This window comes from Eptesicus fuscus, chromosome 1, assembly GCF_027574615.1.
Source record: "Eptesicus fuscus isolate TK198812 chromosome 1, DD_ASM_mEF_20220401, whole genome shotgun sequence".
Classification (NCBI taxonomy): domain Eukaryota; kingdom Metazoa; phylum Chordata; class Mammalia; order Chiroptera; family Vespertilionidae; genus Eptesicus; species Eptesicus fuscus.
The window spans coordinates 108,307,069-108,330,203 of record NC_072473.1 but is presented as its reverse complement, the minus strand read 5'-3'; the positions used below and the strand labels follow the sequence as shown (position 1 = coordinate 108,330,203).

The 23,135-nt window shown below is 38.2% G+C and overlaps 1 protein-coding gene across 3 annotated transcripts in view; it reads right to left on the bottom strand.

Annotated features, from left to right (window-relative positions):
- Positions 1 to 1,317: 1,317 nt before the first annotated feature.
- Positions 1,318 to 23,135, bottom strand: part of MOSPD1 (motile sperm domain containing 1) — a 32,373-nt gene continuing 10,555 nt past the window's right edge. The window contains exons 2-7 of one of the 3 annotated variants that reach the window (XM_028133207.2): positions 16,561 to 16,815; positions 16,373 to 16,448; positions 14,426 to 14,643; positions 8,124 to 8,285; positions 3,412 to 3,468; positions 1,318 to 1,348 (exon numbers count right to left, since the gene is read on the bottom strand). In XM_028133207.2, the coding sequence (XP_027989008.1) occupies positions 3,437 to 3,468; positions 8,124 to 8,285; positions 14,426 to 14,643; positions 16,373 to 16,448; positions 16,561 to 16,714 (642 nt within the window). In that variant the 5' untranslated portion in view covers positions 16,715 to 16,815 and the 3' untranslated portion in view covers positions 1,318 to 1,348; positions 3,412 to 3,436. Of the gene's footprint in view, positions 1,349 to 3,228; positions 3,469 to 8,123; positions 8,286 to 14,425; positions 14,644 to 16,372; positions 16,449 to 16,560; positions 16,816 to 17,286; positions 17,401 to 23,135 lie in introns of those variants that run through there. The other 2 variants (XM_054729055.1, XM_008156940.3) reach the window with 2 other exon arrangements.

Genomic DNA, 23,135 nt, shown 5'->3' with positions numbered 1-23,135 from the left:
AAAGGTTTTGAGACTTTTTAAAGATTAAACCTAAGGCTTTTTAGTTTAGTTTTTTTTTTCTATTATATTATTAAATCTCCTAACTTGTGTTTGTTTGTATACATACATGTATCCATGTAACCTTGGAGTGGGGTAGGGTTTTCTATGATTAAAAACACAGAAGTCATAAAAGATTAATAAATTCAACTACCCCAGAATAAATTTTGCATGCTAAAGACACCATAAGCTAAGACAAGAGAAAATTATAAACTGAAAGGAAATATATGCAACTCATATCACAAATAGCTCCTACAAGTCAATAAGAAAAAAACTCACCCACCCACCAGAAAGCAGGGGTTGGGGGACAAAGGATGCAAATAAATTAGTCTATGAAAAGATATACTCAACCTCACTTATAAGTTAATAAAAGTTAAAACTATACTGAAATACCATTCCTCATGTATCAGATTGGAAGACACATGGCTAATGAAACTATGAAAGAACAGGCACTCATGCATTGCTGATAGAACTGATCAAGGAGGAACTGGTAAAATGCATTATGCTACAGGCCTTACAATAAAATACTATGCAGCTGTAATAAAAAAAAATGAAGACACTCTTCAATTAATCATATAGAAAGTTCAATTACTGATATAGTGTTAAGTAAAAAAAATGCTAGGTGCTGTATAGTATGTAAAACATGCTACCATCCTATATAATAAAAGCCTAATATGCAAATCGACCGAACAGCGGAACAACCGGTTGCTATGATGCACACTGACCACCAGGGAGCAGATGCTCAACGCAGGAGCTTCCCCTAGCCCGCAGGCCCCAGGCCAGCCAAGGTGGGTGCCAGTGGGGGCCCCCCAATCACCCCGCCAGTCACCCCACAGAGGGAGGTGACTGGCAGCGGTAGGTGGGGGTGTGGCTGGGGGGCAGGGCTAGCGAGTGAGTGGTGCCAGGCCGGCCAAGGCGGGTACCAGTGGGGGCACCCTGATCGCCCCGCCGGTTGCCCCACAGATTGGCCCTGATCACTGGCCAGGCCTAGGGACCCTACCCATGCAAGAATTTCATGCATTGGGCCTCTAGCTTTTATATAAAAGCATATAAAAATAAGGTTTCCCCCACTATCCGAAACTATTCTCATTTTTATGCTTTTAAGGAATTGCATCCCTATGAAACCTTTCAAAAGCTGAAATGGTGTAAAGCAAAGAAGCAATTACCTTAGGACACATCTTGCTAATGGGTGCAAGATAATAAATCACACATGCTCAGAGGTCAAAGCTATGGCGGCTTGATGCTGACATGCTGAGTGTAATTCCCAGGTAAAGAGCTTGGTGGGGTCCACTCTTGCTGCTCCGGGTGCATACTGCAAAACAAACATTGAACACTATTTTTGCTTGTTGCCTTTTTCATAAAAGCAAAAATCCTTTTCAGATCTTTTGGTTAAGGGAAACAAGTATTAAGTAATACTTTTGTAAAAGCAGTGGCATAAAGCAAACTTTCCAAAAGCAGGGGATACCAGTATATATGTATTTGGATAAAGATACAATAGCATGTTTAAACTAATAAAAGTGGTCACTTGTAAGGTGATGAGTGGACAGGGAATGAGGTAGACAGGGATGGAGAGGAGTAACTTTTCACTATACACCTTTTTAGTTTTTAAGCACATGACCGTTACTTTTTCAATAATTAAAAATATTAGCTGCTTTGGTAAATTAAGAAATTTAAGATATTTAAGCTCACATGTTTTGCTCATTTTTTTTCTATTTAACCCACAGGAATAGGAGATAGTTTAGGAATTAGGAGAGCTAAAACTTTTGAGTTCCTCAGAATAACCCAAATAAAATGTGTAAATCAATGTGAAACTTGTGTCTCCATTTTCTTTTATTTTTTTAAGTACCTTATTTTTATTACAATGTGTTATCACATACACACACATACCCATACACACACACACACACACACACACACACAGGATTTAAGATGGACAGAGAAACAAGGATAGCCTCCAAACAGGTTTTTTTTTTTACAAAGTTCAAAATAGATTACATTGACATTTATGTGCTTTCCATTCATTACACAATATATAGACATGATCCGTTTAATGATTTATGCTCCCCCAAATGGTTAAACCAATCAGGATTTTCTCTGAAAGAGTGTATGTAAAAGCTTTTAGGTTAGACTCAAAGAACTGTTTCCTGCTAAAACCAACCTCAGGCATACATTTTGTGTTTACATATACTCTTTGAGAATACTACAGTAGCAGTGCATAAGTCCATTCTGTAAAAAGATCTGAAAAAAGAATTGAGACTCTTAATGCATTGTGCTCTCAGATAAAAATCCTAAGTATGACAGTAACAGTTAAAACTGCATATTATGTGTTAGAGATCAGAAGATGCTATAAAGAAATGTAAATATTTGTGCTTCAGGAACTTTTTTCATAAAGTTGTTTTAATAATAAATATAAACTTAAAAATGTCTCAGTGACTGATATAAAATAGACACAGATATCAAGGATTTTATATACTGGGCTTAGGGTTTAAAGGTGAAAAATCATCTCCACATAAACCATCCGGTATCTGGTAATCCCAACCTGGCCTAGTCTCTTACAGTCGGGCAAGGGGCTGGGGAGAAAAAATAGATTTCCCTCCTGTTATCCAGAGGTAAAGCCAAGGTGAACCACTAACTAAACACATGCCTACCTTCCTTTAGATTTCTTAGACCAAATAAGAGAGGTCAGCCTACTTTTATGAGGTTTAAAATAACCCCACATATTTGGTGTCTGGACCACAACCTATTCTGTAATTCAGAAGATGCATTAAATATGTCCTGTCTTCTGTGAGCCCTAGGATAAGCATGATTCCTCAATATTTTGTGCTTTATTAAAAAATACCTCCACAGATTAACTGTAAAACTCTTATTTCAGAAACACCATGGCAACTGTTTATAATAGAAGCCAAGGTATAATTTACATAGTAATGTTGATGTTTGTAGCAAGGAAATAAATGTAATTTTATTTTTAGGCTAGTCAATTTGCTGTTTTAGGCCTTTAACTAACTTTGAAGGACGCATGAGCCTAACAATTAAAGTAAATTTAAAGTGAATTAGCAAAAAGATGAGAAAATAACAAATGTTTTAATGAAAGTCTTCTGCACAATAGGTTTAGATATAAAAAGAATTTCTTCAAAGAATTTCCTCAGTGTTACTCAGAAGCATCCTGGGGTGTGTGTGTGTGTGTGTGTGTGTGTGTGTGTGTGTGTGTGTTTATAACATAATGTGCTGGATTCCTTTGAATAAAATTATAAAGTAATTTAAAATATATATTATATATTTATAATCACTGTAAATCATTCAATAATTTATAGCATATTAATGGAGTGAAATAGAGATAAAAGGCAGTCCACATTCATATTTTCAAGATAAATTTACTTCAGAAGTCAATTGAATTCCTTGCTCATGTTCTAAATATAGCCATTGTGATAAGACCTGAAAGAAAAGAAAATGAAGAACAGTTAAAGACATGCATTTTACAAAATTTTCCATTCAATAAGCAATTGATTAGCCCTCAATGAGCAAATAAAATATAGCACATAGGCAGGTACTCTACCAAGAGCTTTAAGTCAATTTGAATTTAGTTGATATTATACAGAAAAAATCCAATTTATAACAAAGGGCAGTCACTGGATATATTTAATGTCAGAACATAGCTAATTTTTTAACCTCCCATTTTATCTAATCACTTCAGCTATATAATAATAGCAAATGTGCCATTAAAGTGTCAGTAAAGCCAGTTGACTTCATCAACAAAAACTTTGTGGGCCTATTTGCATCCCAGGGCCCTAGGGCCACAAAGAGACAGAAGTGGAGTACTATTGAAGAGATTCCATACATAAAACCATAAAAAATTTAATGAAATGTTCAGTCCCAAATGAGTGGTTAAAAACCACAAATGTGGGACTGGGGCAGTCAGAAAACATACCCCAAAATGTAAAGCTGAAATAAGCCTAAAAGATGAACAGAAAAGATACAGAACAATGAGATGGGCAGACATTCATTGTGAGGGAAGGGCAAGGGCAAGGGCATGGAGATACTAGTAAGACTAGGACTCTCAATGAGCTTTTCAGGGATCAATAAGTAACCTAACCACTCTAATTAAGGATTTATGTAGGGCAGCAGCTAGACAAGAGTAGCTCAGAGAGATCTCAAACAGAGCATGGAAAGTCTTAAATGCCAAACTATAGATTTATACTTCATTTTATATACTATGGCAAGGGTGGGGAACATCCAGCCAGCAGACCATATAAGGCCCTCGAAATCATTTGGTCTGGCCCTGCCAAGGTATTAGGGTTACTTAATTAAATGTTTGACCAATATATAACAGGCTAATTTTTAAGCTGATAATTTTGTATGGCCCAAGAATCCTATATAATAAAAGCCTAATATGCTAAGTGTCCGGTCATCCGTTCGGCCATTCAACCAATCAAAGCGTGATATGCTAATGATATGCTAAGGCCATTCAACTGCTTGCTATGATGTGCACTCACCACCAGGGGGCAGACAATCGGTCAACCAGTCGCTATGATGTGCACTGACCACCAGGGGGCAGACGCTCTGACCAGTAGGTTAGCTTGCTGCTGGGGTCTGGCCGATCAGGACTGAGCAAGATGGTCTGGACACATCCTGTAGCCCTCCCATGGTCCCTCTCAGGCTGGCCAACCTCCCACAACCCTCCCCGGCCCCAATCATGCACTGGTGGGGTCCCTTGGCCTGACCTGCACCCTCTTGCAATCCGGGCTGAGGGTCCCCCCACCGAGTGCACAACTTTCATGCACTAGTGATGTTATAAATATACAAATGTCCGTTGGCAGTAAAAAGGTTCCCCACTCCTGGACTATGGGGAAACATTGAAGGTTTTTGAGCAGGGAGTGTTGGTAGTGAAACCAAAACAGAATGGAAAGCAATCTGACAGCAATATAATAGATGGGTTTTTTCTGGGGCGGGGGGGGGGGGAGAATAATGGGAAAAGACAGAAATAGGAAGAGAAGGGACACAGTCAGAAGATAGGGAGACAATACAGAAAACAATTTTGAAATTAGAAAGAGAATGCATCAGCCTGGCTAGTGTGGCTCAGCAATTGAGCATCAACCCAGGAACCAAGAAGTCACCAGTTCAATTCCCAGTCAGGGGACATGCCCAGGTTGTGGGCTTGATCCTCAGTGGGAGCCATGCAGGAGGCAGCCAATCAATGACTTCCTCTCTCATTGATGTGTCTATTTCTCTATCCCTCTTCCTTCTCCTCTCTCTAAAATGCAAAATAATATTTTTTAAAAAACAAGAGAGTGCACCAAGGAATAATGAAAAGAGTTGGCATCTCCGAGAAACCAAGATGGTGGCATAGGTAAACACCTAAACTGCTGCCTCGCACAACAATTTCAAAAGTACAACTAAAAGGCAAAACGAACATCATCCAGAACCACAGGAAAGCTGGCTGAGTAGAAATTCTACAACTAAAAGGAAAGAGAAAAGCACACTGAGACTTAGAGGAGCTGCGGAAGGCAGAGGTACTGAGACGCGCGTGCGGAGACGGTGGGCAATTGAGTGCATGGCTGCCTTTCTCAATCGGGAGAGAGACAAAAGCTCCCAACTGCACTGAACTCCAGTTCTGGGAGAGACTCTGGGGACCCAGACTCATTCGAGGAGAAACTGGACTGTATGGCAGTGGGCGAAACTCGAGGGTGGCTTTCTCTCAGAGGTGCTTGCAGCGATTACTGTGGGACACTAAGACCTGGGGGCCTCTTAGGGCAGGGATGACGGGGAAACCAATGCTGTCTACTCCGCTCTGAGACTCCGCCCCATCCAAGCTGAGCATAGAGGCTTTTTGCAAGTCTTGTCTCATAAGGGTGCCTCCAGCACAGTAGCTCTCCCAGTGTAGACACAGCTGAGCTGATCCTCACAGCCAATTGACCTGGATGTCAATTCCTCCCAGTGATACAACAACAAACAAGGCTTAACTACAATAAGACTGTACACACAGCCCACAAAGGGGTGCACCAAGAGTGTCCACCTCAGGTAACTGGGGAGGCTGAGCCACTGGGCCCTATAGGACACCTAGCACAAAAAAGCCACTCTATCAACACAGGGAAGCATCCAAAATGCGGAGACAAAGAACAAGATCACAAATGAAAGAAATGGAGGAAAGCAAATGACTGGATATAGAGTTTAAAACCAAGTTATAAGGTTTCAAGAATTTTCTAGAAAAGGCCGATAAATTTAGCAAGACCCTCAAGGATATGTAAAAGGACCAACTAGAAATTAAGCATACACTGACTGAAATAAAGAATAATATACAGAGATCCAACAGCAGACTAGAGGATGGCAAGAATCAAGTCAAAGATTTGAAATACAAAGAAGCAAAAAACACTCAAACGGAAAAGCAAAAAGCAAAAAGAATCCAAAAATATGAAGATAGTGTAAGGAGCCTCTGGGACAACTTCAAGCGTACCAACATCCGAATTCTGGGGGTGCCAAAAGAAGAGAGAGAGCAAGACACTGAAAACCTATTTGAAGAAATAATGACCAAAAACTTCCCCCACCTGGTGAAATAGACTTACAAGTCCAGGAAGCACACATAACCCCAAACAAAAGAAATCCAAAGAGGACCATACCAAGACACATCATAATTAAAATGCCAAGAGCAAAAGACAATGAGAGAATATTAAAAGCAGCAAGAGAAAAACAGTCGTTACCTACAAGGGAGCACCCATACGACTGTCAACTGATTTCTCAACAGAAACTATGCAAGCCAGACAGGAGTGGCAAGAAATATTCAAAGTGATGAATAGCAAGAACCTACAACCAAGATTACTCTACCCAGCAAAGCTATCATTCAGAATTGAAGGTCAGACAAAGAGCTTCACAGATAAGAAAAAGCTAAAGGAGTTCATCACTGCCAAACCAGTATTATATGAAATGCTGAAAGGTATTCTTTCAGAAGAGGAAGAAGAAAAAGGTAAAGATAAAAATTTGAACAACAAATACAAATCTATTAACAAGTAAATCTAAAAATCAAGTGAATAAAAATCTGATGAATAAACTGGTGAATATAATAGAATCAGGGGCATAGAAAGGGAGCGGACTGACAATTCTCGGGGTGAAAAGGGTGTGGGGGTGCGGGAAGAGACTGGACAAAAATCGTACATCTATGGATGAGGACAGTGGGGGGGAGGTAAGAGCAGAGGGTGGGGTGGGAACCAGGTGGAGGGGAGCTATGGGGGAAAAAAGAGGAACAATTGTAATAATCTGAACAATAAAGATTTATTAAATTTAAAAAAAAAAGAGTTGGCATCTCAGAAGAGATGAGAGACTCTGAGCAAAGAGTCATTCATCACCAGAACCTTAATCCTTCACACATTAGGCAGGTACTGAATAAATGTTCCATTGAACTAATTATAAATTTTCAAATCAGGATGACTGAAAAAATGCCTTAACAGGAAAAAGGGGAACTGGTTTAAAGAGAAAGGTTCATTACCCAGCCTGTGTGGCTCAGTGGTTGAGCATCAACCTATGAACCAGGAGGTCACGGTTGGATTCCTGGTCAGGGCGCATGCCCAGGTTGTGGGCTCGATCCCCATTGGGGGGCATACAGGAAGCAGCCAATCAATTATTCTCTCTCATCATTGATGTTTCTATCTCTCTCTCCCTCTCCCTTCCTCTCTGAAATCAATAAAAATAAAGAGAAAGGTTCACAATATTAAACAAGACTGCACTGTTCATCCCTATCACTGTATATACTTTGTCTAAGTTTTCCCTAGGATCAATTCCTTGAAGTAGAAAAGCTTTATCATGGAATATATGCATTTTACACATATTTTATGTCATTGTAAGTCAGTATAAATAAGATAATTGAATAAATACAGTATTAGGTACTAGATAAGCTAAAAAGAACTAAATGTGAGTAAAAAAATTAAATCTTAAAATGTACTTGGCCTCAACATATATTTAAAGCAATCTTTTATGTTTTGATTAAAAAAAAAAATCAAACCAGCACCACCACCATGATCCAATATACATAAGACCATCACTACCACCTCCAAGCCATGCATATTGCCTACACATATGCCCCAAATCTTTAAAACACTTACCTAAGATGTAAGCAGCCACTAATTTTTGATTCACACTTAAGTGGAGGTAGAGAGGCACCAGCGATTCCACATCCCCCAGTGTAGGAAGCATCAGAGCTGCAATGCACACCACTGCCAGGAAGACAGTTAGTAAACTAGGTCCTGAGGAGACAGTTCTGTTTTCTGTAAAAAAGACAAAAATCGCTGAGCTGCTTCCAAAAACAACTTAGACAAAAGTTTGTTCACATATACTGTCCACCATTCACCAGGATTCTGGTTTTGTCTAACTTCTCTGACTCTTTCTCCATCACTCCCATTCCATAGGGACCTATCTGCTGAACTTATCTGGAAGCCTATACTTCTCTGACTCATAGAGTGGAATGTTGAAACAGCATTGTGAGGTAGTGGGTTCCTATTGAAAGGCTACTATCCTTCCACACACTCTTCTCACCGTAATCAGTAGAACATGTTCAAGCATGTATCAGATGTGTATGTTTATAAATTATATGCACAAATACTGTCCTATTACACTTAATATAAAACTTTTAAATAATGGGCTAAAAATAGACATTGAAATTCTGATGTTTTCTTCCTGTACCCTAATGGATTGCTTATGTGTACTTCTTTCTGAAACACACTGCACTAGAGCTCCACTATCTTCTAGAAGTATCTCATGTAGGTCTCCAGACATTTGGTCCTAATAACTACAGTATCCTGCTACCAATTTTGAAAGTGTTAAGGCAGCAAAAAGGCACTATTTGAGTGTTTTAAAGCTAACTATGAAAACTCTTGCCCTCTGCTCTCTTCCCATTTACAGCAAAGAAGAAAGCAGCAGAAACAATATTTGGCAAATATTATGCTAAGTGAAACAAACCAGTTACAGGACAAATACTGCAAAATTCCACTTATATGAAGTGTCAAAATAGTCAAAGTCATAGAAGCAGAGAGTAGAATGGTGGTTGCTAGGGGTTAGGGATGTTTGAGATGGGAGTTACTAATCAACGGACATAAAGTCTCAATTATGTGAGATGAGTATGGTCTAGAGATCTGCTGTACAACATTGTACCTATAGTCAACAATAGTGTTTTGTACACTGAAATATTGGTGAACAGGGTAGATCTCATGTTAAGTGTTCTTACCACAATAAAATAAAATTTATAAAGCATTTATTATCGGCCTTACTATTTACAGTTCTGGGTGTATGTGTACAATATCCATACCAATATTTTTAAGAAACCCATTAAGAGCATTTTCTGTTACTTGGCTTTTCCCACTACCCTTCCTTTCATTAAAAGGAATAGCAACATAATCTTTGTCTTTCGTTAATGAAATAATGCCGTTTATTTTATTATTAAATGCATCTTTTCTAAATTATTAATACTTTTGCTTTTGTGCAAAGTTTAATTGAGCATTGCCAAAACCAGGTAGATGAAAACAAATTCAAATTTTATAGTGATTACTGTTTGAGGTGAAATAATAGCATTAATACCTAAAAACTTGCCCATGAACATAGACATGAGTGGTGAAGGCCTAGAGCCTGGAGCGGGGCAGGAATCGAGTGGTGGAGGGTAGGGGGATAAAGAAGGGGACATTTGGTGGGGGAAAAGAACATTTGCATAAATGCTTGAAGTTTTTCAAAATGGAAATAGCTCTCTTTTTTTAAATCCTCACCTGAAGACATGCTGAGAGAAAGAGAGAGAGAGAGAGAGAGAGAGAGAGAGAGAGAGAGAGAGAGAGATCAGTTGCCTTCAGTAAGTGCCCCATTGGGGATGGAACCCACAACCCAGGTATGTGCCCTGACCAGGAATCAAACTGGCAATCTTTTGGTGCACAGGATGATGCTCAAGCAACTGAGCCACTCCACCTGGGCAGGAAATAGTTCTTTTTATGATTGTTGTAAAAATTTTATAGAGATACAGAAATCATAAAAGTTCCTATGTAATCTCATCTTCCTGAAAAGAACACTATTTGCAGCTTACTACAGATCCTTTTGGATTTTATTAATGCCCCTATAAACATGTAAAATAATTTTTACATAAATGAGACTATACTACACTGTTATAATATTATACTATAATATACTGTTCTATACCTGTTTTTTCTCACTTGGGAGTATATTTGAACCTCTTTCTATGTTAATATGTAAATTAGAACCTTGTATATACTTGCCTGGCATCCCATCTCATAAACATTTATAATTTAATCAATCCCCAACTGATAGACATTTATATCCTTTTCAACCATTTATTATTATAAATAATAATAAGGAGCCTAATTTTCTTAAGCCAGAGCATAGAGGCTTAAGAAAATAAGCCAGAGTGCACTGACTCAAACATTGCAAAGACATAGTTCATTAGTAATGTAATTAAGACAAACCCACTAAGATTCAGCTGCATCTTTTTAATAACCTGGGCTGTAGTATTATGTAAAAGTATGCTTTGTGGGTTTCCTTTAGTTAAATTTCTAAATTAATATATACATGATTATATTTATGTGCATACACAAGTCCTAGAAAGTAACATGGAACATTTAATCAGCATATTTGTGAAGTGTATGGGATTACAAGGGCTGCTTCCTTTTTAAACTTTATCGCCATATGTTTTTAGACAATAAATTTGAGAAAATAAATCTCATTTTTACTGCTTTACAATACATTTAAAAATCCGAATCTTTCATGAGCATAGCCGTTGACCATTTTCCAGCTAGCTCAAAGAGCCTCACAAAATTGTTGTATTGATAACATGTCTAATAAACACTTTCCCAGCTAAAGACATGAAAAAAATAATACCACTTCAAAACCTCTCAGAAAACAATCTCAATTTGTTTCAAAATTTTAGTTCAGTCCTAGCCAGTTTGGATAGAGCATTGGCTTGCAGACTGAAGGGTCCCAGGTTCAATTCCGGTCAAGGGCACATGCCTGAGCTGTGGGCTCAATCTCCAGTGTGAGGCGTGCAGGAGGCAGTCGATCAATGATTCTCATCATTGATGTTTTGTCTCTCTCTCCCTCTCCCTTCCCCTCTGGAATCAATAAAAATATTTTAAAAAATTTAGTTCAGAAAAACTTAATGGGAAACCTGAGAATCCTATATACAGGAAATCACACATAATTCACTATAGTCATGTGCCAAATCTGATGTTTTGGTCAACTACAGACTGCATATACAACTGTAGTTCCATAAGATTATAATGGAACTGAATAATTTTTATCACCTAGTGATATTGTAGCCATCACAGTGTCATAGCACAACACATTACTCACACGTTTTTGGTGCTGCTGGTATAAACAAACCTACTGAGCTACCATTTGTATAAAAGTACAGCACATATAATTACGTACAGCACATAATTCTTGATAATAATAGTAAAAGATGATGTTACTGGCTTCTGTATTTACTATACTACATATAATTTTTATCATTATTTTATAGTATACTCTTTCTACTCTAGAGTTTGCTGTAAAATAGTATGCCATGTTATGTAGGCAACAGCAGCCTCACAGGTCTTATGTTTTCCATGTCTCTTGATTGCATCATTTTCTCTTGTGCTTGATTTAATCTTGTGTTGTTCTGTGCATTAACATGCTACACAGGTTTGTAGCCTAGAAGCAATAGGCAATACCATATAGCCTAGGTGTGTAGTAGACTATACTATGTAGGTTTGTGTAAGTGCACTCTATGATGTTTGAACAACAAAATTGACTAATGTCACATTTCTCAGAATGTATCCCAGTGATTGAGTGACACATGACTGTATTAAAAAAATAAACAGAAGTTTAAAATAGCACTTTGTCAACATAGACTAAATCAGTCACCATTACACTCTATTAAAGAAGAAAACTTTACTCAATTCCCTATTAGAAACATATTGCCCTTGCTCTAGAGTGTCCATAGCAGTGGAAACCTTGTAAGATAAAGAAAGCCAACCAACAGACCCTACCAAAGAAGAAGTTCAGTAAAGCTATAGTCAGCCACAGATTCAACAAACCATTGATTTGCAGTTGGAGGATGGGGAACCCATGATACGAAGGGCCAAATAAGACACTTAAGCAACTGTTGATTTTAGTATTTGGGGGGCGGGGGTTCTGGAGCCAGTCATCCTTGGGTACAGAAGGACAATTTTATTCTGTGCCGAGGACATAATGGAACACCAGACAAATAAGAGGCCTTGCTTTCACTGAGCTTCCTGACATGGATTTTTTTTTTTCAAAACAGAGATCACCACGTGTTATTCCAGTATCACCTAATTTCATTTATTTATCTACTCCAATTTTACAATTAGAAGAATACTTTAATATATTTCAGATACCAAAGATTCAATATAAAAATAAAGTAAGAACAAAATGCTCAATTAATATACATTGTAATTATTTAGCCTTTCAGGATAATTTTTCACCTGAATTCTCATACACTTAAAAATAAAAGAGGATAGCCCTAACTGGTTTGCCTCAGTGGATAAAGCATCAGCCTGCGGACTGAAGGGTCCCAGGTTCGATTCCGGTCAAGTGCACATGCCCAGGTTGTGGGCTCGATCTCCAGTAGAGGGCGTGCAGGAGGCAGCCAATCAATGATTCTATCTTATTATTGATGTTTCTATCTCTCTCTCCCTCTCCCTTCCTCTCTGAAATCAATAAAAATATATTTAAAAATAAAAATAAAAGAGGATAAAAATATAACTAAACTTTTAACTCTTATTCTTGGCTATTAAACTGGTCTGTTAAATACAAATGAGTTCCAATGATCACTTTTTTAAACATTTGAATGCCATAAGCGTCTATAGCCACAAGCAGCGGGCCTTTTTTAATTAAATTAAAAATATTGTGACAGTTAACTTAAATTATGAATTTAACATAAAAAACAAATGTTCATTTTATGGCCTTTCTTGTTCTAGAGAAAGCATTGTGAAAGGGGAATCTTGAATATCATAAATATTTATAAGTCAACTTAATATTGATCTAAGGTTAAAGTGGCATTTGACAAAGGGTCTCTTTCAGCTTCAAAATAAGAAAAGCTGGTCCTGTCAATCAATAACAGTTGCTAAGAAGAAATCAATCTACTAGCTACTCCCCAGTCCCTAGTTTTGTTATCACCAGGAAATCTGGGCACTCCCTACATGGACTGAGAAGCCTTGCCTACAGTAAATCAAAGAGGCATTACTCCCTGTGTTATCAAAATAAACATGCTAAGATGAACAGACTGATAGGGAATCTATGAATTAATATCATGACAAGTAGACTTTATGTGACAATTTCAAGGGTAGCTGCTATCACATTTATATATCACTATCAAAAAGTTCCCATGATTTTCTATGGAAAATTTATCTACCTCCTCTTTTAATGGGGTTGGAGGGAGATAATGAAAAATTAAGAAGGAGAGGGAAAGATGTCCAAAGAGTTGAAGATGAGGATACTGTCAATGTTGAAAGAATCCTACCTAATAAAAGGTAATATGTAAATTACCATCACTCCGCTACGCCCATGATTGGGCCAGTGGGAGGCACAGGGGGCGGGACTCGGGGTGGCTGGGGTAGCCGATTGGGCCAGTGGGACGCTGAGCTCGCGTCGCCAGCGGCGGCTCGAGCTCAGCGTCTGCGCCATGGCTGTGCTGCGGCACAGAAGGGGCCTCTGGGGCAGCGAGCTCACATCCAGCCGGGGACCATCAAAAGCGGGGGAACTGGGTGCCTGTCTGCTCCGGCACCAGCAGACAGGCACCCAGCTCCCCCGCGATCGAAAGCAACAGCGTGTAGGGGACCCTACACGTGCATGATTCAATCATGCACCGGGCCTCTAATATATCATAACACTTCTATATATCTAAGCTGGAAGAAAATGGGGAATAGAGAGGGATTGAATCAATAGCCCACAGGGGATATTATAATCTACTTAGTTTAATTAACTTCAACTTTAATGACTTTTTTTTCAAAAATAATATAAACAGTGCACCAAGCTTGGCCTATTGCCAAACACAATCTCTCTCTCCTTCTTTAAACTAATTAAATGAGAAAGGATATAGAAAAGTCACAGAAACAATTGCCAAATTATGATAGCATTATAAAGTACAGTGCCTGCATTCTCAGGTTTTATAGATTTAAATATTATGGGAACATTTGCCTTCTCCTTACAGCATCCTCTAGTCCTCTCCTCTGAAAATCCAGCTCTAGGCCTCAGCTCAATTTTAGGTACCTGATCTCTAGGTTCTGTTTCAAAAGTAGTTGATTAGTTTTAAAGCAACACATTATTTTTCTAGTAATTATTCTTAGCTCCCTGACTATTTTAAAGTTAGAAATGTGTAAGACCTCAAAAGAGCTTTAAAACAACCCAAAATTACCTGGTTGAAAAGACTGCTCAAAAAATAAGCTATCACTTAATGGTTCCTTTATTCTTTTTTCCTCTTCTTCCTTTTGTTGCTCTTTTGCAGAAGGGAGAAGAGTAGCCACAACCTCTTTCCTTCCTAAAGCCTTTCTCTGGCTTTGTTCGGAAACTTGGAGACGGAATTTGTCTATTACTCCATAGTGACAGGATCGAACATCTCTATGACGAATCACACTGAAAACATTAAAAAATAACAAATGCTGTTTAGGTTTCAGGGGGGCTGTCAAACAGAATTCAGCAAGAGATTTCATACATTAAAATAATATTAACTGATTATAACCAAGTATTCAAATACAGAGATTTGCTAATGAGGCTTTTTAAAAAATCACAGTATAACCCAAAAGGAAATAGGTACTGCTGAAATATTTTATGAAAGCACATACTCTAAAATAGAGAATAAAAGTAAAATATGATGGGCAGCTCTAGCTGGTTTGGCTCAGTGGATAGAGCACTGGCCTGCGAACTGAAGGGTCCCAGGTTCGATTCCAGTCAAGGGCACATGCCCAAGTTGTGGGCAAAGAAAATTCCTTTTGGCAATGACTTTTTTTCTGGATATCTGAATATAGTAATATTTACTAAATAAGATATATGAAATTGTTTCTTCCTCCACAAAAGTCTCATAAATTTTCTATTGCCACTTATTCAAAAATATTAACACATTTTACAAACCTCACCCTAGACTTAAAATCTAAAATCCATGAATGCAGATAAAAATAAGCATTTGCATGAGTAATCCAGTCTGACCAATCCAACAGAAGGCTAACAATACACTTCTGTATCTCTCTGAAAAGAGTATAAAGCACTTCAATTTTTATGAATTATCTGAAATTCTATATATTTTACTTTGTTCTTAATAAGGAACACAGAATAACTAGGTCAAAGGTAACACATTTATTTGGCTAGAAACTACATTTCTTTGGAATAGTCCTTGCTTATTTTGTACTGAATGAAAATAAAAAGAAATGTGCAAAAACACATTCTTAAAGATACATCATTTTAATGTTGTAAGTCTATTAAAAAGAAAAGACTTCTGCTTCTCATTCTCCCAGAAAATTTAAACAAATACAGTTTACTGGGTGGCTTAAATTAAGGGCTGTTCAATGGATCCATCTGGTCATCACCAGTTCTAAAGTGAAAATTAAGTATGAACAGCCTGAACAAACAGTCATTTATCTGGCACTCTAAGAAGAAATTATCTAGAAGAGCTCAGATAACCTTTTATAGATGAGTAGTTATGCACTTGCTTCCTGTTTATATAGATTAACTTCAAAGCTTATTAGCTGAATCATTTTGGATGAACTTATATTACTGTTGTCCTGAGAGTGTAGTAGTATTATTTTTCCCAAATTTCACTATAATAGCAAGATGTTCCAAAGAAAGTTGAATTTCTTATTATAGCTAGAGAAATTTAAAGGAATAAGTTAAAACTTTACCTTCATAAATGTCCATTATAACTAAAAGCACAACAATGAGGAAATGTTCACAGAAATATTAACATACATCAGTACTAACATAATGAAATATTATTAAGTATTTGTTTGACTTATTTAGAATCCATTAGTAACTTAGCAAGAATTTATTTTTATTTTTAATTCAACTTATTGGTTTGACATTGGTTAATAAAATTATATAGGTTTCAAGTGTATAATTCTATAATACCTCAACTGTGTACTGCATTGTGTGAGCACCACCCAAAGTCAAATTTTCTTCCATTACCATATATTTCACTCCCTTTACCCTTTACTACCTCCCCAAGAATTTTGATAGACTAAAACTTTCAGCAAAAAAATCAAAGTATAATAAATGCCTATGTGGGAATAGCTTCAAGAAAAAACCTTTTCAAGTTAAACATATAAGTATTAACACATTTAAAACATGTTACCAGGAAGTGATTGGGACTTACATATCCACACAACACTGAGGCTTTACTGCACCTGCAGCATCAACGACAACATACTTATTTGGAGTAGTACACAAAACTGAAAGAAAAAGTCACAATGACCATTAGTGTTTTTTAAAAACATTAGTTTCTACAAGTAAAAAAATTAGTAGGGACTAGTTAAAGCCATCAAATAGACCTAGGAGACTCACCTTTGAACTTTAAGGCAAACTCATAGGGATTATATAAAGTCAACACTTGCTTATGTGTTGACTGGTCATCTGCATAAAATATTAGCTCTGTGGGAAACACAAAAACAGGAAGATTTCCTTGCACTAACTCTAGCTGTCTTTTTTGTTGATGCATTGGCACTGAATCCCCCTTGCTGCAGCTTCTGTTTTCACAGTCTTGACTCTATTTTGGACTTTCTTTAAAGTCAGTTAAAAATTCCAAAGCATTTTGGCAATCTAGAAAGAGAAGAGAGAAAGAAAACTGAATGATACCTGTTTTCATTTGTTGTCCCACCATGAAAAAGCATGTTTAGCGTGCATTAAAAGAGACCCCCAAATAATTTAAACAAGCCTTTTGACTTTTCCTCTAGGCTTACTTATACAGCTTTTAGCTAACTCAGCAAAGAAATTTATACATGTTCCTTTCACATTCAAGGTTTCAACCTACGACAAATAACATTAATACCTGAATGAGGGAATAAAGGCTTTGTACCTCAATTTAATCGCCCCCTTTCAAAGAGATGAGATCAAAGAGACATCACTCTTTTTAAATTTCAGATTTTTTAAATAAAGTAAGTATTCCCTCCACCAATCTTATATGAGCCACTCAGAATTCTTAAAGACTAAAAAAATATAGAACAAGAAATATATAGAACAAAGCAAGTTTCCATGGTTTATGGAAGAAAAACTTGAGAATAATTTTCATACTCATCTCAACAATACTATAGTGCCTTCAGGAAGCATGGATGGCAGAGTTATTTCAATCTTTTTTTCTACCAAAACCGAAGATAAGCAAAAATGTCTGGGAGGGAAGTTGAATATCCAAACTGTCCATGGAGTTTTCTATGAAATTTCAAAGTCAGTAAGTAGGTCTTGGTATGTGAGTGGCACTGTGCCTCCCGCGCCCCTCCACATCAAGTGCACAGACTTTTTGAGAGCTATTTTCTTCTTCCAACTTTAAAGACCTTTCTGGATTCCTTCGGGGGTTGTTGAATATGTTCCAGACAGTTGTAACTGGCATAAGTCTGATTGATAAGTGCAATGTTTCTGTATTTGTCTCCTAATCTAATTTCAAGAAACAACATTACTTAGCTAGTACCCTGTGTGACTTTTTCAAATAAAATACAAAAGCTAAACCATACAATCACAGAAAATACCTGATTTTCACCCTGTAGATCAGACATTTAAAATAAGTGATAAGTATTTAATAGTTTGCTTTCAAGTTCTCATATATTCAAAGTAAATATAACAAATGATTAATTTTTTTTTGTTGTTTTACCGGCTATTAGAGTGCACATGCTGTGATTCTGATTTAAGCCTTTACCACTTTTATCAAATAGGATACTGTATAGTCATGCATGCAAATTTTTATCCTTTTCTTTCAGCTGAATGCCTATTATATATAGGCCTGGCACTATGTCAGGAGCTGCACAAAGATACAAAGATAAATAATGCACAGGCCTTGTCCTCAAGAAACTCAAGTCTCACTGATAAAATAAATATTAAAGCTGCCTCTATTATAATGCATACTATTGTATATTAAGTACTAGGGGATTAGAAGACTACTAGTACATGAATAATTCTACTTGGAAGAGAGGCCAGGAGATAGCACTTGAGGTAGTTCTTAAAGAAAAGGATACACACTTCTATGCTAGGGGTAGGGGTTGGGGATAGGTACAGAGGGTATTCTGACTGAGGGAACAGCATAAGCAAAGATGCAGAAACATGAAGGTAAGAAAGAATGTTAAAAAGGTCCTAATCAAGGCCCTGGCCGGGTAGCTCAGTCCCCATACACCAAAGTTGCAGTTCCATCCCTGGTCGAGCTACATACAAGAGTCAACCAATGAATGCATAAATAAGTGAAACAAAAATCGATGTTTCTTTCTCTCTCTCCCTTCCTCTCTCTTTACCTAAAAAGCATCTAAAAATACTGCCAGGAGAACCAAGATGGCAGGGTAGGTAAATGCCTGTACTCAATGCCTCCCACAGCCACATCAAAATTACAACTAATATACAGAACAGCCATCATTCAGAACAGCCTGAATAAAAAAGATTAAATAAACAAAAAAAGAACTGCCTGAAAGCTAACTGAATGGAAGTCACACAACTAGAAAAGTAAAGAAGAAAGCACACTGAGATTCGTAGGAAGGTAGGAGGGGTGGAGGCATGGAACAGGTTAGCCCAGCCAACACCCAAGTGTGTTGTTTTTTAATTGGGAGGGAGATTGTGTGGAGGCTGCCTTTGAGGAGTAAGGGGTCCAAACCCCACCCCAGTCCCCCCCAGCCCAGGGTTCCAGAGCTAGGAAGAGAAGTCCCCGTAACTTTGGGCAGTAAAACCCAGCAGAGATTGTGGTTGAATGACAAGGAGGCTGCTGGAGACCCAGGTGCTCCTCTTAAAGGGCCATCACACGAACTTACATGGTCCATTGTTTGGCATCAGGACAGAAACTCGGAGGTGGCTTTCTCCCAGACAGGGGTGCAGCAAGGGTAATTGTTCCTGGTCTGGAACCTCCCCTGTTGCAGGGCTGACTGGCATCCATAGCTGAGTCTCAACCAGCCTAGAGCACACTGTTTGCTCCACCCTGGGGATTCCCTGAGATCCCACCCAACCCAATTTACAGCCCCACCCAAGCTGTTTGCAACAGCTTTTCCATATGAATGGTCTGTCCTGGCTCAGGCTTCAGATTTTGCTAAAATCTGTCAAACAAGCTGCAGCTGGTGACAGCATGCCCCAAACCTATCACTAAAAGGCCCAAGACCTGGCACCAGTACCAGCCTGCTTTGCTCCACAGCTGGGCTTTGCCTCCTGCACAGCAGCTCTTCCACTGTAGTTGAAGCTGGTCCTCAAAACCAATTGACCTGAATGTCAACTGCTCCCAGAGAGGCCAACAGCAATCAAGGCTCAACTACAAGACAGAGCTCACAGCCCACACAAGGGCACACCTAGAGTGCCCAGCTCAGGTGACTGGGGAGGCTGAGCCACTGGGACCTATAGGACATGTACTACAAAAGGCCACTCTACCAACTCCAGGAAACATAACAGCTCTACCTAATACATAGTAACAAACACAGGTTAGCGGCCAAAATGCAGAGACAAAGAAACATGTCACAAATGAAAGAAATGGAAACAAGCAAACTACTGGATACAGAGTTCAAAACAATGGTTATAAGATTACTCAACGATCTTAATGAGAGCTTCAAGGAACTTAGTGAGACTTTCAAGGATCTTAGTAAGAATGTCAAAGACATAAAAAAGACCAGTCAGAAATCACGCATTCACTAACTGAAATAAAGAATAATTTACAGGGACTCAACAGTAAAGTAGAGAATTCAGAGAATCAAATCAATGGGATTTGATTTGGGATACAAGGAAGCAAAAAACAACCAATCAGAAGAACAAAAATAAAAAGAATCCAAAAATATGAAGCTAGTGTAAGGAGCATCTAGGGCAGTGATGGGCAACCTTTTGAGCTTGGTGTGTCAAACTTCGCCAAAAAACTGAGCATAACTCGGGTAGTGCGTCACTTTGAGGAAAAAACATTATTTCGCAAATGTTTCATCCTCAGGAGCAGCAAATGTTTCATCCTCGGCATGCGGCCGCCTCAGCGGCCACGTGTCATCAGAAATGGCTACACGTGTCAGTGCTGACACGCGTGTCATAGGTTCGCCATCACTGATCTAGGGCAACTTCAAGCATACCAACATTCACATTATGGGAGTGCCAGAAGGAGAAGAGAGCGAGCAAGCTATTAAAAACCTATTTGAAGAAATAATGACAGAAAACTTCCTCTACCTGGTGAAAGAAACAGACTTACAAGTCTAGGAAGTCCAAACAAGAGGAACCCAAAGAGGCCCACACCAAGAGACAACATAATTAAAATGACAAGGGTTAAAGACAAAGAATCTTAAAAGCAGCAAGAGAAAAGCAGTTACCTACAAGGAAGTGCCTACAACTATTAGTTGATTTCTCAACAGAAACTTTGCAGGCCAAAAGGGAGTGGCAAGAAATATCAAAGTGATGAATAGCAAGGACCTACAAGAATTGAGGGTTAGATAAATAGCTTCACAGACAAGAAAAAGCTAAAGGAGTTTACCACCACCAAACCAGTAATACGCAGAAACTTGTTTAGCTCAGTGGATAGAGCATCGGCCTGCGAACTGAAAGGTCCCAGGTTCGATTCTGGTCAAGAGCACATTCCTTGGTTATGGGCACATCCCCAGTGGGGGCATGCAGGAGGCAGCTGATCGATGTTTTTCTCTCATCGATGTTTCTAGCTCTCTGTCCCTCTCCTTTCCTCTCTGTAAAAAATCAATAAAATATATTAAAAAGAAGAAAAGAAAAAAAAACACAGTAATACATGAAATGTTAAGGGTATTCTTTAAGAAGAGGAAGAGGAAGAGGAGAAGGAGAAGGAACAGGAGGAAGAGGAGGAGGAGAAGGGAAGAAGAAATACAGACAATAAAATGGCACTAAATACATATCTATCAACAATCAAATCTAAAAATTAAAATAAATTAACAAGAAATCTAATGAACAAAATAATCTGGTGAATAAAACAGAACCAGAGGCATAGAAGCATGGAACAGACTGATGAATCTCAGAGGGAAGGGGGGAGGGGTGGGAAGAGATTAACCAAAGATCTTACCTATGGACAACAGACTATAGAGTGGTAAAGGCCTGGGATGGGGCAGGAACTGGTTGGAAGGGGGTAATTGGGGGGAAAGGGGGACATCTGCAATACTCTCAACAGTAAAGTTTTTTTTTTAAAGCAAAAAAATACTGTCAGTTAAAAAAAAGTCATAATTCATACACTCTCCTAGATAATTCTTGCCAGGACTAACTGGCAGACCCTGAACAATGGAAGAATGATTACTCTGACACATTGTTTCTGTGAAAGAGAGGGCTAAGGGACTGCTTGGCTATAGCAACCAAACAGCCTTATTCACCTGCCTCATTAGGCTTTTATTGTAACAACAGCTTGAACTGAAATTAACTATTAGATACTATCAGCAGGGTAAGCATCCTTGAGAAGACACATGCGTCTGTAGTGTCCTTTAAGCAAGGACATTTTGAAGTCTAAATATAAAGATTCAAGCAAAACACCTGGGGGCTCAGACTTGTTTGGAAAAGTCAAGGCAGGGTCTGCGGCCTTTGGCAAGGTCCCCCTAGAGACCTCTGATCTTTCAAAGAATCCTTCTTACAGACTTTCCAACCAAGTGCTTCCCCGCAGATCATCATGCTACTTTATGTCCATACATTTCATAGCATGCATATAGCTCATAACAGTGTTGTTTTTTACTGAGCTGAAAGGAGCTTTAAACATTTTTTATTATCATTGTTGTTGAAAGTATTACAGATGTCCCCCATTTTGCCTGTCAATTTTTATTTGTAACATTTAACATTTGTATGATTCATAAGAAATTTCAAACTTTTTTCATTAATCACTTACACTGAATGAATAGGGTGGTGAAGGCCTGGGGTGGGGGCAGGATAGAAGAGGTCAATGGGGGGGAAAGGGGGACATATGTAATACTTGCAACAATAAAGATTTAAAATAATTATAAATATATGTAAAACTTTTAGTACTTATTCTAGGCCAGGCAATGTTCTGTTTGTTGTTTTATTAAATTAGGAAGAAACCAGATTAAAACAAAAAATGTCAGCAAGCCTCTTGCTTCTTAGTCCAGTATTCTTTCCGCTATACCAAAGTAACAATCCATTTCAATAAAATTAAACTAAGATTATTCTGAAAAGCATCTGATTACATAATTCTAATTTTGAATTTTTATTTGCCATGAATTTCTTTCTTTTCCTAAGAGCCATACACATTTGCATTTGGATAATGTACTCTCAGAAGTGTGGTATCTTATTTAATAGAAAATAATAAGCTAAAAAATAATAAGCTCTATAATTATTTTCTTTTCTGCTCCCCTATTTCTTTTTTTTTAATATATTTTATTGATTTTTTACAGAGAGGAAGGGAGAGAGAGCTATAGACATCGATGAGAGAGAAACTTCGATCAGTTGCCTCCTGCACACCCCTCACTGGGGATGTGCCCGCAACCAAGGTACATGCCCTTGACCGGAATCGAACCTGGGACCCTTCAGTCCGCAGGCCGACGCTCTATCCACTGAGCCAAACCAGTTTCAGCCCTATTTATTTTTTTTTAAATTTATCTTTCTTGTTAAAGGTATTTTAGATGCCCCCCTTTTTTTCCTATTGACCCCTTTTAGCCAACACCCACCCCCTACTCCAGGCCTTCATCACACCATTGTCTGTGTCCATGGGTTATGTATACATGCATATAAATTATTTGGTTAATCTCGCCCCACCTACCCCCAGCTTCTCTTTGAAATTCAACAGTCTGTTTCATGCTTCTGTGTCTCTGGATCTATTTTGTTTATCAGTTTATTTTGTTCTTTAGATTCCACATATGAGTGAGATTATGTGATACTTATCTTTTTCTGACTGGCTTACTTCACTTAGCCAGGTCCATCCATGCTGTCTCAAAGGGTAAGATATCATTTTTTACTGCTGCATAGGATTCCATGATGCA